This window comes from Hippocampus comes, unplaced genomic scaffold, assembly GCF_001891065.2.
Source record: "Hippocampus comes isolate QL1 unplaced genomic scaffold, H_comes_QL1_v1.1 scaffold249, whole genome shotgun sequence".
NCBI lineage: Eukaryota > Metazoa > Chordata > Actinopteri > Syngnathiformes > Syngnathidae > Hippocampus > Hippocampus comes.
Window position 1 is genome coordinate 1,758,297 of NW_017805035.1, and position 12,699 is coordinate 1,770,995.

Sequence of the window (12,699 nt, forward strand, 5' to 3'; positions counted from 1 at the left end):
TCTGTGGTTGGTTTTTTTTTTAAATAATGTTGACTTGAGTTGAGAGTATGGGCCATGATGTAGCCCGAGCAATAAGGAAGCCATCGCCGTGTTGCCATTTTATGTACTTCAAGTCATGAAAACACAGCGCAGCTGAACTTCTCCTTTTTTTTTTTTTTTTTTGACAGCTGCGAATCAACAGGAAGTGAGGCCAAACCACAGAGCTGTCAGAAGAAGCTCTGGTGCTTGTTTCAACACGACTGGAGGAGCTCACCTCCTCTGAAACGCAACGCCTTCGTGACCTCATCGAGGCCCAGCAGGAGGAGGAAGACCAGGCCAGGAGGAGGAGGAGGAGGAGCCGTTTCTCGCTTCTGCTTTTGTTTGACTGCTTCTCCGCCATCCACATTCAAACAGGGGGGTGGGCACACGGGTGGCCGCGGGAGTGGGCTGTGTGCAGCTCAAAGAGGAAGACACACGAGTGTGAGTGAAGCAAGTCTCACACATACACACACCCGGCCAAACAGCAACTATTCGCTTTTTTTTTTTTTTTTTTTGGATGAGCTCCATCAAAACTTTTAACAAGATGCAAACGTCCACCGTGGCGATGTTTTAGAAGAAGCCACAGAAGGCAAAAAGGTAAGATTGGATTCACTCAACATTCTTCTACTACTATTTGACCCTCGACAACGTACGCAGGAATGTAAAAAAGTTTCATTTTGCTGGCAACATCTGCGAGGCGACAAGCTGTGACCTGCTGGGCTGGTTTGTGTTTTGTAAGAGCGGGAGAGAAAGACGACAAGTAGCCTGCCTGGTCTATGCCGCTCAGGCTGGGAATTCCTCTCAACAATGCGACCCTTGAAGACTTGCACTGTATTGCTTTTTATCAGGGAAAACACCCAAAGACTTTTACAGGCTGCAGACAAGGACTCTACAGTAATCGCTTGTACACTCGCTTTACTGTCGGAAGTGTTTGTTGAATGCAGCAATTCACGAGGCACCATCATTCACGCCCCAAATCAATTAAAAAAAAAAAAAAAAAAAAGATCGGCATTCACAATCACTTTTACAGTGTTGTTTCGTCAGCAACTTGGGGCCCTGCCGCACAGTAAAGAGAATGGACAGGGAGAGGTGGTAGGAGAAAAAAAAAAGAAAGCACTTCAGAAAATCAGCGACTTGCTTGTAGGAAGAATCGTCAGGTCGGCGTCTTTTGTACTTTGCCATAAGTGGCAAAATCAGTTTTAACACGCTGCTGCTTTCCTGCCAACGTGGGACACTTTGCCACAAGGACCAACGAGGACAGAGGGAGTTGGTCAGTCAGGGAAGTCAAATGACCACCCCGCCCCCAAATCGTAGCAGCTTGTTGCTAGACAGAATTGATACGATGCTATCGTTTGGGGCAGTGCCCCACACTCGCAAGAGAGGTCAAAATGAGTTGGTCGGAAAGTCCGATAACCTCCCAGGGCACGGTAACTTGTTGCTAGGCAGACTCCGTAGGGGCAGCCATGGCTGAGTTCGGCGCGGGTGGTCTTGTAAGGGTTGGCTGCTCAAATCCTTTTCCTAGTCATGTGCTGTTGTGTCCTTGGGCAAGAGGGTTTACCTACCTTGCCTCCAGTGTCACTCACACTGGTGTAAAGCCAGGTGTGGATGTTTGGGGGGGTCGTTGCAGGGGCTGCGTCAGCCTGTCCCAGGGCATCTGTGACTACACAACAAACGTGATAATGTGTGAAGCGTTTTGAGGATCCATAAAAGCACTATTAAAAAAAAAAACAATGGATTATTACTTGGGCACCAACATTTGTGCCCCAACGCAATGAAAGCAATCGCTTTTAAAGACGATCCTAATTCTACATTTTCACACCTGTTCAAGTCACTTCATCACGCGACGCCTGGAGGGGGCACCGCCCCGCGCCAGCCCACCTCACCTCAACTCATCCCACTTCTCCGATTGTGTGCTCGCCCCTACAAGGCTCGAAATTGATGGCGAGCGCCGAGCTGAACGGGCACACGACCCAAGGTGCGGCCCCGATGGAGGCTGCTGAAAAAGCCAGGAATGAAGATGGCGCAGCTGCTGAGAAGACTTTAAATGATGAGGATGAAGAGGATGAGGAAGCGCACGCGCAGGAGGGAAGCCCCGATATTCAGCGTCACTTGTTAGATATCTATGCGGAGGATGTGCAACAGGTTAGTGTGAACACACTACGAATGTGCGACAAGCTACGTGCTGATCACGGCACGGTGCTGGCAAGTCACTAACACTAAATGTGGAATTTATAGGAGCAAAGAGGAAAAATATTCATCATTGTGGTTTTAAAAATTGCTATTCACACAACTCTATTGTGAACCTTCACTATGTCATGGTGGATTTTGTGATGGACCCATTCCAGGATGTCGGACTAAAACCAAATCATACAAAATCCAAAGCAATATTTCCCATAGAGAATAAAGTAAATCCAATTAATCTGTCTCGGACGCCTAAAAATTTGAACCCAAAATACAAGCAATTGAAAGTGGTAGGCAAAAGAATCACAGTTTAAGAACATCGGCGTGCTATTCGCCTTTTTTGATGCATTAAATGTCTTTAAAAACTGTTTAATTGTGAACCTTTTGGGGTACAAATGTTACTGTGCACTATGTATCGATTGAATCATTATTTAACTGCAGTTTGAATTCCGAGATTTAAACACACTATTCATGTACAAATTACAAAAACATTACATTTACCTTTTAGAAATAAAGGCTGGATTTACTTTTTCAGGTGGAACTTGGTGTTAAATGTATTTAGAACCATCAAGTCTCCTCAAACATGTAGAATACATGAAGAAACAAATCGCAGAATTGGGTTGACAGGCTCTTTTAAAGGAATCTAGAAATTGAATGAGTACTTTTTGGGGGGGGTCCTTTTCTCCATCCACGCTCCTGCCAGGCCGGCCTCCCGCCGTCAGATTTCCCAGAGTCGCTGTACGAGCTGCTGTGCACGCTGCAGGAGGGCCGCCGGCTCAACGACCAGCGCTGCTCCTTCATGCTGGATGGCGGCATGAGGAGGCGATGCCACTCCGAGCCCAACGCCGCCAAGCCTTCGCACAGGGGTAAGACGTATTAAAGGAGCAGCGCATGCAGCATTAAATTCGGATTTTTGTCAATAAACTGCAATGCCAACTTTGTATCCAATTACCCGGCAACTCGATTAATCGATGGAATAACAGAATCATCGATTCTGAAAGGATTTGAAAGTCTGTAATCTGCAACGGTTTTATGCCGTGTCGTTGCCAGTGATCTTCTCATCCATGACGTCGCTGCAGCGCGAGGAGTTTTTCGAACTGGTGGCCAGGGCGCAGGCACGCCGCCTGGATGAGCAGCGGGCGCAGCTGCAAAGGTCGCCTCGGGGCAAGCGGAAAGGCCGAAGCTTCCGAGGAAGTCTCAAGCAACTCTCGTTGGCCAGGAGAGCCCCCAAGATGCCCGCCAAGGAGGAGCTCTACGACATGATCCTCACCACGCAGGTCAGAACAGCCAACTCCTGCTTAGGATTGCAAAATGGACGTCTTTCCCCCCCAAAACATTTTCTTTCCTCGCTTTAGTGACGGCCAAAGCGCTTTACAAAGCTTCACATTCACTTCTTCATAGTGTAGTACCACATTTGTGCCACAACATGGGGGGCAGCACTGAGCTCTACTGGAAGAGTTTCTGCGTAATTACAAGAAGAAGCAAAGAACGTTGCCAACTACATAAACTCCATTTTTTTCATGACAGCGCAGATAAAATATATGCCTCAGAGTATTGTTGTATTCTCAGTTTGTATGTGTGTTAAGTTAAATTTGTTTGAGCGCTAAGAATTACTCTGACGCCTCTTCTAATTTCTGTTCATCCATTTATGTTTCACATTGTATGTTAGCATGAAAAGCAGCTACAGTATTTGTAAATGTTATATTTTGATCGAACACGCGCACACACACACACACACACACACACACGCACACGCACACGCACACAATAATCCGTGAGTTTACCAGTTTTTTTTTTTCGCTGCTGTTGCGGTGGCGCAGGCTCAAGGCAGGCTGGAGGAACAGCGTAGCCGGGCTCCGGGCCCCATGGATGACGACGACTTCTTCTCGCTGCTGCTGAGGGTCCAGGGTGGACGCATGGACGAGCAGAGGACTGAACTGCCTTGCATCCTGCAAACATGACCACCAGGACGATGACAACAGCAACAAAAAGAGCTTGAAATGTGAAAAAAAAGTTTTGAAATTTGCGTTTTGCTTGCTTAAAGTTGCACACCTTCTTGAATGTCTGCTTGAGGTGGGGGTGGGGGGGGACTTGTGTTTGATGACTGGGATTGTTCTCAGCCTAACATTTCATTAAAGGAAAAGTGCATCCTAGCCTCTTGTTCCCTTTGGAGCTCTCCTTCTCGGATGTTTTTGACACCTCTGAAAATGTACTCACTAACATTTTTGAAACTGGCTTTGGGATCCTTGTGGGCAGCTGCGATGAGCCACATGGCAAGTCCTGCTAAACTTTGACCTTCTTTTGGCATGTTTGCGTCCCTTGCGGCCCAGTCAGTTGGCAGGCAGGAGGAGGAAGTTCTGCTCCATCTGTTGACTGATGACAGAAGTCGGGCTCGAGGCGGGATGCTGTGTCATTTCCTCAAATAAAAATAAGAGAGCGCACGCGTACGGTGTTGTTGAGTGACGCGTGGCGACACCGCAGACACGTACAAAACTCATCCGCCATTTGTTGCAAATGGGAAATTCAAATCAATATGCGGTATTTCATGTTGTGCCACCGAAAGGGTAAACAATTAAGAGGAACATGAGGGCTATAAAAAGTGTCAAGCAAGCACATCGAGAAGAAGAAGGGGGAAAAAAAGGGGAAGCCTCTTGACCGGAAAGGCTTCGTCAACTTTTCAATGGTATTACTTGCTCACCAACATGACAAAACAGATCAAAAGAACATTTTTCACCTCCTTTTTTTGTCTTTTACAAGTTGGTAGGAAAGTGATGCAAAAATGAAACTGCTCGACACAATCTTGGTTTGAAGGGGCGCTAGAGAGGAAGTCGTCTCGGTTAAAAATACAAAACAAAACAAAAAAAAAACGAACGCTCACTTTTGGGCTATAAACTGGCAGAAGGCATTCCTTTGGAAATTTTAGATAATTTTTTCTCACAATATTTACCATCTAACATGCCTAATTCCAATATCTGGACGTGGATAGAAAAACGTATAATCTGTCAAACTGAAGCCGAAGGAGTAACTACATCCGTTTTGGTTCGGGATTTTGGACAAAACATGAACACGAGAACCTGTGCAAAACAACATAGAATATTTAAGAATATGCAATTATGATTATTAATAATAATTAAGAATCTAAAAATGATATACTGGGCAAAATAGCATACATAATTAACATTGCAGGCATTTCCATGGTTATTTTGTTTCCAGTGAAAAGATATGATACACCATTATCTGTCTTTATATTGCAAGATTTCACATCGATATGGATTTTGAAAATCTTCTGCGCTATTGAAAGATTTTTCACTCAGAGTATTATTTTAGATCTCCTCAACTGATCACAAATTTAAAAAAATGCAATAAAACAAACAAAAATGAGACTTCCACTTCTGCATTCTCTTACGTACATTTGAAAACGGACATTTTAAACACTTCTACCTCCACTTTATCTCATTTTACGCCTCGAAATTGGAAGAGGCTTAAATCAAGTTTCTTTTTTAACACAAACACAACTGTAATGGCGTCAACGCGTTCAATTTTATCATCGCTGTCACAAGTGGTGGGAAAGGAAACCGCCAGTCGCCAGATGGCGAAAGCGAGCCGTTTCGCTTATTTGAACCCGCATTTCAAACCTTAGTAGAAGAAAACACTTTCACTTCCGCATTTCGACGTGAGTTTAAAAAAAAAAACACCAATAACTGAGATAGCGGAACAAAAGTAGTTCAAATGAATGTGACGTCGAGCCCGTGCGATTTCCAGCCAGGAGGCCAATTGCAACACACAACAACTCGCATGAGGACCAACGACCACATTTGGAGGCAAGTCGATTTCACGAACTATACATTCATTACGTTTCTTTCTGGTTGATTTGCGATGCACTTTTCGTCTTGCACTGCAGCACTTGGACATCATTTGTTGAATGGCGAGTGCTTGAAGAATCGATTTGATGATGATTGCAGTGTAATTATTAAAAAACAAAATACACGATGTACGTTGTTTAAGGTTGAAATGACATGTTTGTAACTTTGCGCGTGTGAGAGAGACTGCAGTGAAGTGATTGTCATTGTAATGGGCAAAACAATCAGTGAATTATCTCCAACTAAAATTTCAATCAAGCAAGCAAATGAGAACCCCGTAAAATTCGTAGTTTATGCATACATCTTGTCCAACGTTTTTTTTTCCAATCCAGTACAGGACATTTTTTTTTACAGTCAAATTGGATTAAAACTTGTCTGAATTGTCATTTGACTTTTATGTGGCATATTCCCCTTTCTTACATTCAACGTTCAAACTGCAGAATGTTACAGTGGTTCACAAAAATAGGAAACATTATGTTGTTTATTTTTTATTTGGTTTACTGGTTTACTGAAGTATCGAATCATACGATGAAAGTGTTTGAAATCATGGAAGCAGCTCACCGTGCTGTATAGATGTGGCACACAGAAACACACACACACACACACACACCAACACACACAAAACCTTCATCGAGCAATCAAGCATCACTTACAATGCTGGTTTTCCAGATGTTCTACCTGTTGCTGCTGATTTGCTGCTTGCCACACGGAGGCGACACATCTCCAATTAGTTGCTACAATGACCAAGGAGATGCCACCGACTGGTAATGACAACTCAACAAAACCATCCAAACCAACTCAACCAACATCAGCCGCTTCTTTTGCACGCCGTTTTGACATTCATTCCACGAACCGCGTCATTATCTCATGATTATGATGCACACTTTATGCAACCTAACTCAATGCAAACTCTGATATAGTACATATACATGGTGAGGAAACTTGTCCGACTTCCAAAACGTTGGTGTTTACCTCCCTCATAATTGATGTTACGAGCCCGTATCCACTGCCTAGTCTTGTTCTTTTACTCAAAAGCTGTGCTGATGTCCAATCTCCATCCCAAATGATGCAACGCCGTAAATATACGCAGCTTTTTAGCAATGGGGGGTTTACAAAGCGCAATGTGACTCAAGATGGCCGAGAACCTCATTCACATGTAGCTGGCGAAAAACTGCCTTGACAAATGTATCGGTCGATGGCACGATTCCAGATGAGCGTCCACGCAAGCCAATAAATGAGGCCTTGCTGACATGCAGAAAAAAAACAAAAAGCTAACAAATGTGTTTCTGTTTTGTTTTCCTTGATGACCGAGGTTTTACATGTACAAGCTGCCAAAGAAACACGGCACACAATCAGGTTTAAACTACTTGCTGCTGGACAAGGGCAGCGCCGCCTGGACGCCCGGCCAGGGGAGCATCAATGACACCACGGGAGCGCTGGGCAGGACACTCGGACAACTCTACTCGCAGGCTGAAGTACGTGTTCGCTCGCTCCTTCGTCCTACCCGCTCTCTCACATGCTCTCACGAACCGCAAAAAGCAGTTGTGAGAAACGTGGCTAAAGGCAGGATAGCTCTAGTCATAAAAGCACACCTTCAAATATGAAGTGTCCCTTTATTGATTTTTTTTTGTACTTGTTCTTTTTGTCAGAATGCAGAAGTAGCGTACATCCTTTACAACGACCAAGATCCGTCAGGGCGGAACCACAAAGGAGGACATACGAAAGGTGAGCTCCACTCGAGCAGGAGTTCCAGTTGAAGTCCTTCTGTGACCAATTTGGAACTCAACGTACTCGTATGTGAAAATCACTTGTCCCACCGACAGGAATAAAAATGTCATTTGCCCATTCCAGCACCCCCTGCCTGCCCCCCCAAAAAACACATTTGTTTTTATTACACCACTTAAATCAAGGGCAAACCAAAAAATGGAGGAATCAAGGTACTATGATGCCCTGGCATGTGGGCAAGAAGAGCTACATTTGAAATTGCATTTTCAGCCCTTTATTGGATGGGAGAAACATTCAAGCACATGCGCAAGGAGTTGGCGTAGGCCGCAGCTCAGCCCCAGACTCTCGTATTTTGACTAACTCGCCACTCACTGGGCCCCGCCCCTTAAAGGCATGTGTTCAACACCAATATTTAATACATGTAGTGATTTCACTTTATGACACTAATTTATTCACCTTCCATCCATCCATCCATTTTCCACCGCTTATCCGGGGTCGGGTCGCGGGGGCAGCAGCTTTAGGAGGGAAGCCCAGACTTCCCTCTCCCCAGTCACTTCTTCGAGCTCTTCCTGGCGGATCCCGAGGCGTTCCCATGCCAGCTGGGTGACATAGTCTCTCCAGCGTGTCCTGGGTCGTCCTCGGGGTCTCCTGATGAGGAATTTATTCACCTATATTCTCTTAAATGTTTTTATACAAAACGGTGCAATTCTTCTTTTTTTTTTTAATGCATTAAAAATACTGCCCCCTTGAGGTTGGAGGCATAACATGCTTCTTAATTGCATTCTGTGCCAGGAATATTTTATATTTATTTATTTATTTCTGATTTTTAATTTATTTTTTTTAAGAATCCAGGCATTCAATCCTATTTTCATCTATGTATTTATTTTTTGTTTTTTCACATGGTAGGGTAACAAAGGGTCTGAAAATGGCGGGCACTGAATATGTGAGTTGCTTGTTTTTCTTTTTTTCACCTGGCTTCACTCAAGCTGATTGTTGTCAAGCTTTGTCACAGAAGGAATTCAACCGCTAAGTCATGACTTCACTCGAGAGGGAATTCCAAACATTTTGTTGGTGGCGTTCCACGAATCTGATGCTTCTGACCGAGGAATACGTTTCTGACCTTTTGTTGCATTTCTTTTAATGCGCGGAGGTGTGGTGCTGCTGGACAGGTCTCAGGGTTTCTGGCTGATCCACAGCACGCCTGCCTTCCCTCCAACGAGACAAGCGGGACATTACCAATACCCTGGCAGCGGCGCCACTTATGGACAGAATTACCTGTGCGTCACCTTCCCGCTGGAGAGCTTCCACACCATCGGTAAATGCCACAAAAGACAAAAAAAAGAAAAGAGAAAAATTAGTGCACCAAACGGAGGTTTTTCTAATGCGATCCCATACCAATCTTCGACAGGCGAGCAGCTGCAGATCAATCAGCCCAACGTGTACGACTGCGACGTCCCACAATCCTTTGCGACAGCGGCACCGGCTCTGGCCGGCGTGTGCAAAAAAGGCAGCACGCGTGTCCCAGCCACCAATCGCAGTGTCACGCTGACGTCCAAAGGCGGCAGCGCCTTTGTCAGCTTTGCCAAAGGAGCCGCCTTCAATGACTGTAACGCAAAAGCGCATTTTTAACTCACGTTGTCAGTTTTCCCCCTCCCCCGCATAAAAAAAAAATATAAGCCCCAAAAAATAGCTGAAGTTACCCTTTGGGGTCCATTTGATTTTCCGGGATTCAAAGGATAACAATCAAGTATGATCTTCTTTTAAATTCAACCTCTGAAGCCTGTTCTATTTAGCAACATGAAATTGGGTAAGGATGTCAATCTTAAGTAGACCCACAAAAAAAAAAAAAGAAAAAAAAAGTCTGGTGAAACAGTGCGCCAATACATGGAGGAAGTCAGCTGTTTTGGTTTAAAGCAGAAATTTTAGGCTTGTTGTTCAGGCCATCTTCCAACGGATAATCAAGTGTTGTCTTCCCCCCTCCCTACCACCCCCAGAAGCCAGTTTTAATTTGCAACATGAAATTTAGTAATGAAAACACAGAGGAATTCACCCATTTTGGTTGTAAGTGAACGATTGTCAGCCCGCTCTGCCAGGCCAGCCATTTTTCAAAGTATATCATTGAAGGATTTGCTTTCTTGACAGTTCAAACACTAAAGTTCGTTTGATGATGCAACAATATATTTGGAAAGGATGTCAATCATATGGAGAGCCACAAAAGTCTCCATGCCCCAAAACACGCAGGAGGTCAGCCAAGGAGGTCAAAAGGGAAGCTTGTCCTCAAGATTTTGCCTGAGTGCTACTAAATTTGAAGCATAAACACTCGACCAGGGATGCCTAAGTCTGTTCATCAAGAGCCAGCACACCCGATTCAAATGATTATATGATCAGAAAGCTCCGTCCGAGTGTGTCAGAGGAGCGAGACCTCGAAAACAGGCTGGACAGGGGCTCTCGAGGACTGGACTTGGGCACGCCTCCAGTGGACAGATGCACGGCAGTAAAGTGCCAAAAGGGATGTTTGGGGATGTTTCACCTACCCTTCTCCTCTTGTTTTCTCCTGCCGTAGACCTGTACCAGTCGTGGGTGGCCCCCACCCTGCAGTCGGACCTCCTTGTCCAGTTCTGGATCCACTCGGGCGGTATCCTGCCGTCCAATTGCAGCCTGGGCTGGAAGGTGCTGGACGTCACGCAGCTTTCCCCGGGCGGCGTGTTGACCTACAACAACAGCAAGGACCACTCCAAGTGGGCCGTCAGCCCCGAGCCGGTCGCGGCCGGAGGGGGCGGCGGAGGTTGGATTTGCGTGGCGGACATCAACCGCAATGAGGCGGAGGAAAAGCGAGGGGGCGGTGCGCTTTGTCAGCGAGACGTCGCCGTGTGGAAAGCGTACCGGGGCGCCGCGCTCGAGTATCAGGCGTGCCAGGCTGGGGCCCAACCGGCAGCTGCATTGAGGCGAATTCACGTTTAAAAAATTGGACATTGTTATCAAGATAAATGCTCTGAAATTACTTTGGATTTTATTGATGAATCTTTTTTTTTCTTTTCATCTGAAACACCAGACAGATATTTAATTTATACATCAAAAAAAAATGTAATCACTCTCGCAATTCCTGGAATTTTGTTGGGGGTGAAGCAAAAGTCGGAAAGACCTGGAAAAAAAAATTGAAGCTAATGGCCCCCCCAAAAAAACATTAGAAATAGGTGCGGGAAATAAATTAAAAAAAAGGGAAAAAAACGTTGAGAATGCAGAATGTGGACAAAGGAACCGAAAGATGTTGAAAATGAATACTAGCATGAGATTGAAAGTGATACAGGCAAAGGAAAAACAATTACACTACATGTAAATAATTCCCAAAATTTGGAGATACCTGTATGTGAAAAAACTCACAATATAAAATAAAACAAAACTAAAAAAAAAAAAAAACGTTTGGAAATACAAGTGGGAAAAAAAAAACAATTTGACATACTGGCAACAAAATTGACAAAATGTACACATACACAATTTGGACAGACGTGCAACAAAATCTTGACCTCCCCCCGAAAAAAATAAATACAATTTAGTATTTTGTTAGATCTTTCTTGCAAAGATGACAACATAGGTTGATGTGTGGCACCAGATGTTCTTTTAATAGGCAGAGTTCAAAGTTGCTAGAAAAGTACATTTGTGTGTGCAAAAATAGGACATTTATTGGAGATATTTACAAGAAGGAGAGAAGCACCTTCTACAGGAAGGCACCAAAAACAAGACGACGTGATTTTGTTTCAGTAAAGGGACATCAGCTCCATGTCGCTTCGGTGGCCTCGGCCTAGCGGGAGGCCTCACCGGCAACGACCGCACGAAATGCAGCCCAAGTCCCAGCACTAGGACTTTCATACACCTTGACGCACATGTTGACAAGTGAAAAAAAAAGTTAATTTTTGCTTCGATGGCTAATGTACAAGAAACATTCAAAATTCCATACTAACAAACAAAAATCTTCATGTTTTGGTTAAAAAGAGACAAAAGTTGGAGGTATGCATGAAAACAAACAAAACTATTTGGTGATCCATTGAAAAGCAACCCAGATTTTGAGATGTGTGTGGAAAAAAGAACTTGGTTAAGCTGTTGGAACGTGGGGGAAAAAATGGGATGCATTCAATGTAATCTCACATTCAAAAGACTACCTTAGAAAAACACAAATATTTTAAAATACAAAAAAAAATGCATTTGGATCGATGCAAAAAACATGAACATACGCTGGAACATTTTTTTCTTGTCATGAATCTAATTTTGGAGTAAGGGAAAAGAAAAATCACATGGGGGGGCAGTGGAAAATCTCACCAAATTTGGAGACAGGTTTAAAAAAAAGCAGAATGCAGCATGTAGGTAGAGGAACTGAAAGATGTTGAAAATGGAGATTTCAACATGAGATTGAAGGCGATACAGGAAAAAAAATGCGGGTACAGTACTTGCGAAAAATTTAGAGATGTGGGGAAAAAAGACATCACAAAAATAGAAAATAACACAAAACAGGAGCCAACAAATCAATGTTTGGAAACAAAAAAATGGACATATCTGCAACAAAATTTTCAATACTTGGACAGCAATGCAAAAAACACAAAAGGAAAAACAATACATGTGAAAAATGCTTAAAAATTTGGAAGTGCAAAAACTCAAAATTTGCAGAGAGACAAAATGTTTCACAAAATTTGGAGATACTTGCACAAGATGTAAATTCTCCCCCTCCCCCCGAAAAAGCAATTTTGGAGATTGCTATCAGGGGGGGAAAATGTTCCCGTTTTGGTGGGCAACACTTGGTATGCAGACTGGACAAACACATTCAGATCAAAAACAAACTAACAACAAACAAAAAGTATTTGAGCATCCAAGCAACTAACATTCAAATAAAACATGAAAAAAAGAGAGTGTAAATGTCAAATGA

The 12,699-nt window shown here is 43.9% G+C and overlaps 2 protein-coding genes across 4 annotated transcripts; both read left to right on the top strand.

Moving 5' to 3' along the window:
- Positions 1 to 194: 194 nt before the first annotated feature.
- gpsm3 (G protein signaling modulator 3) lies at positions 195 to 4,350 on the top strand. Its single transcript, XM_019863765.1, has 5 exons — positions 195 to 459; positions 1,946 to 2,160; positions 2,903 to 3,065; positions 3,250 to 3,476; positions 4,020 to 4,350. The coding sequence occupies exons 2-5, from the start codon at positions 1,957 to 1,959 to the stop codon at positions 4,158 to 4,160; spliced, it is 735 nt and encodes a 244-aa protein (XP_019719324.1). The 5' UTR covers positions 195 to 459; positions 1,946 to 1,956; the 3' UTR covers positions 4,161 to 4,350.
- dnase2 (deoxyribonuclease II, lysosomal) lies at positions 409 to 11,343 on the top strand. Of its 3 annotated transcripts, none has more exons than XM_019863764.1 (7): positions 409 to 481; positions 6,652 to 6,823; positions 7,372 to 7,534; positions 7,709 to 7,784; positions 8,935 to 9,099; positions 9,193 to 9,390; positions 10,348 to 11,340. In XM_019863764.1, the coding sequence occupies exons 2-7, from the start codon at positions 6,714 to 6,716 to the stop codon at positions 10,743 to 10,745; spliced, it is 1,110 nt and encodes a 369-aa protein (XP_019719323.1). In that variant the 5' UTR covers positions 409 to 481; positions 6,652 to 6,713; the 3' UTR covers positions 10,746 to 11,340. The 3 variants fall into 3 exon arrangements, with proteins under 3 accessions (XP_019719323.1, XP_019719320.1, XP_019719321.1); XM_019863761.1 differs by lacking the exon at positions 409 to 481 and adding an exon at positions 5,843 to 6,020 and having other exon boundaries at positions 6,729 to 6,823; positions 10,348 to 11,343; XM_019863762.1 differs by lacking the exons at positions 409 to 481; positions 6,652 to 6,823 and adding an exon at positions 5,843 to 6,020 and having other exon boundaries at positions 10,348 to 11,343.
- The last annotated feature ends 1,356 nt before the right edge of the window (positions 11,344 to 12,699 follow it).

Bases quoted from the DNA above. Each gene is read 5' to 3' on its own strand.
- gpsm3 (XM_019863765.1), top strand. From the start codon at position 1,957: ATGGCGAGCGCCGAGCTGAACGGGCACACGACCCAAGGTGCGGCCCCG. The intron at 2,161-2,902 runs GTTAGTGTGAAC...CGCTCCTGCCAG, and splicing joins ATGCGGAGGATGTGCAACAG to GCCGGCCTCCCGCCGTCAGA. The intron at 3,066-3,249 runs GTAAGACGTATT...TGTCGTTGCCAG, and splicing joins CGCCAAGCCTTCGCACAGGG to TGATCTTCTCATCCATGACG.
- dnase2 (XM_019863764.1), top strand. From the start codon at position 6,714: ATGCTGGTTTTCCAGATGTTCTACCTGTTGCTGCTGATTTGCTGCTTG. The intron at 7,535-7,708 runs GTACGTGTTCGC...TCTTTTTGTCAG, and splicing joins AACTCTACTCGCAGGCTGAA to AATGCAGAAGTAGCGTACAT. The intron at 9,391-10,347 runs GTAACGCAAAAG...CTCCTGCCGTAG, and splicing joins AGGAGCCGCCTTCAATGACT to ACCTGTACCAGTCGTGGGTG.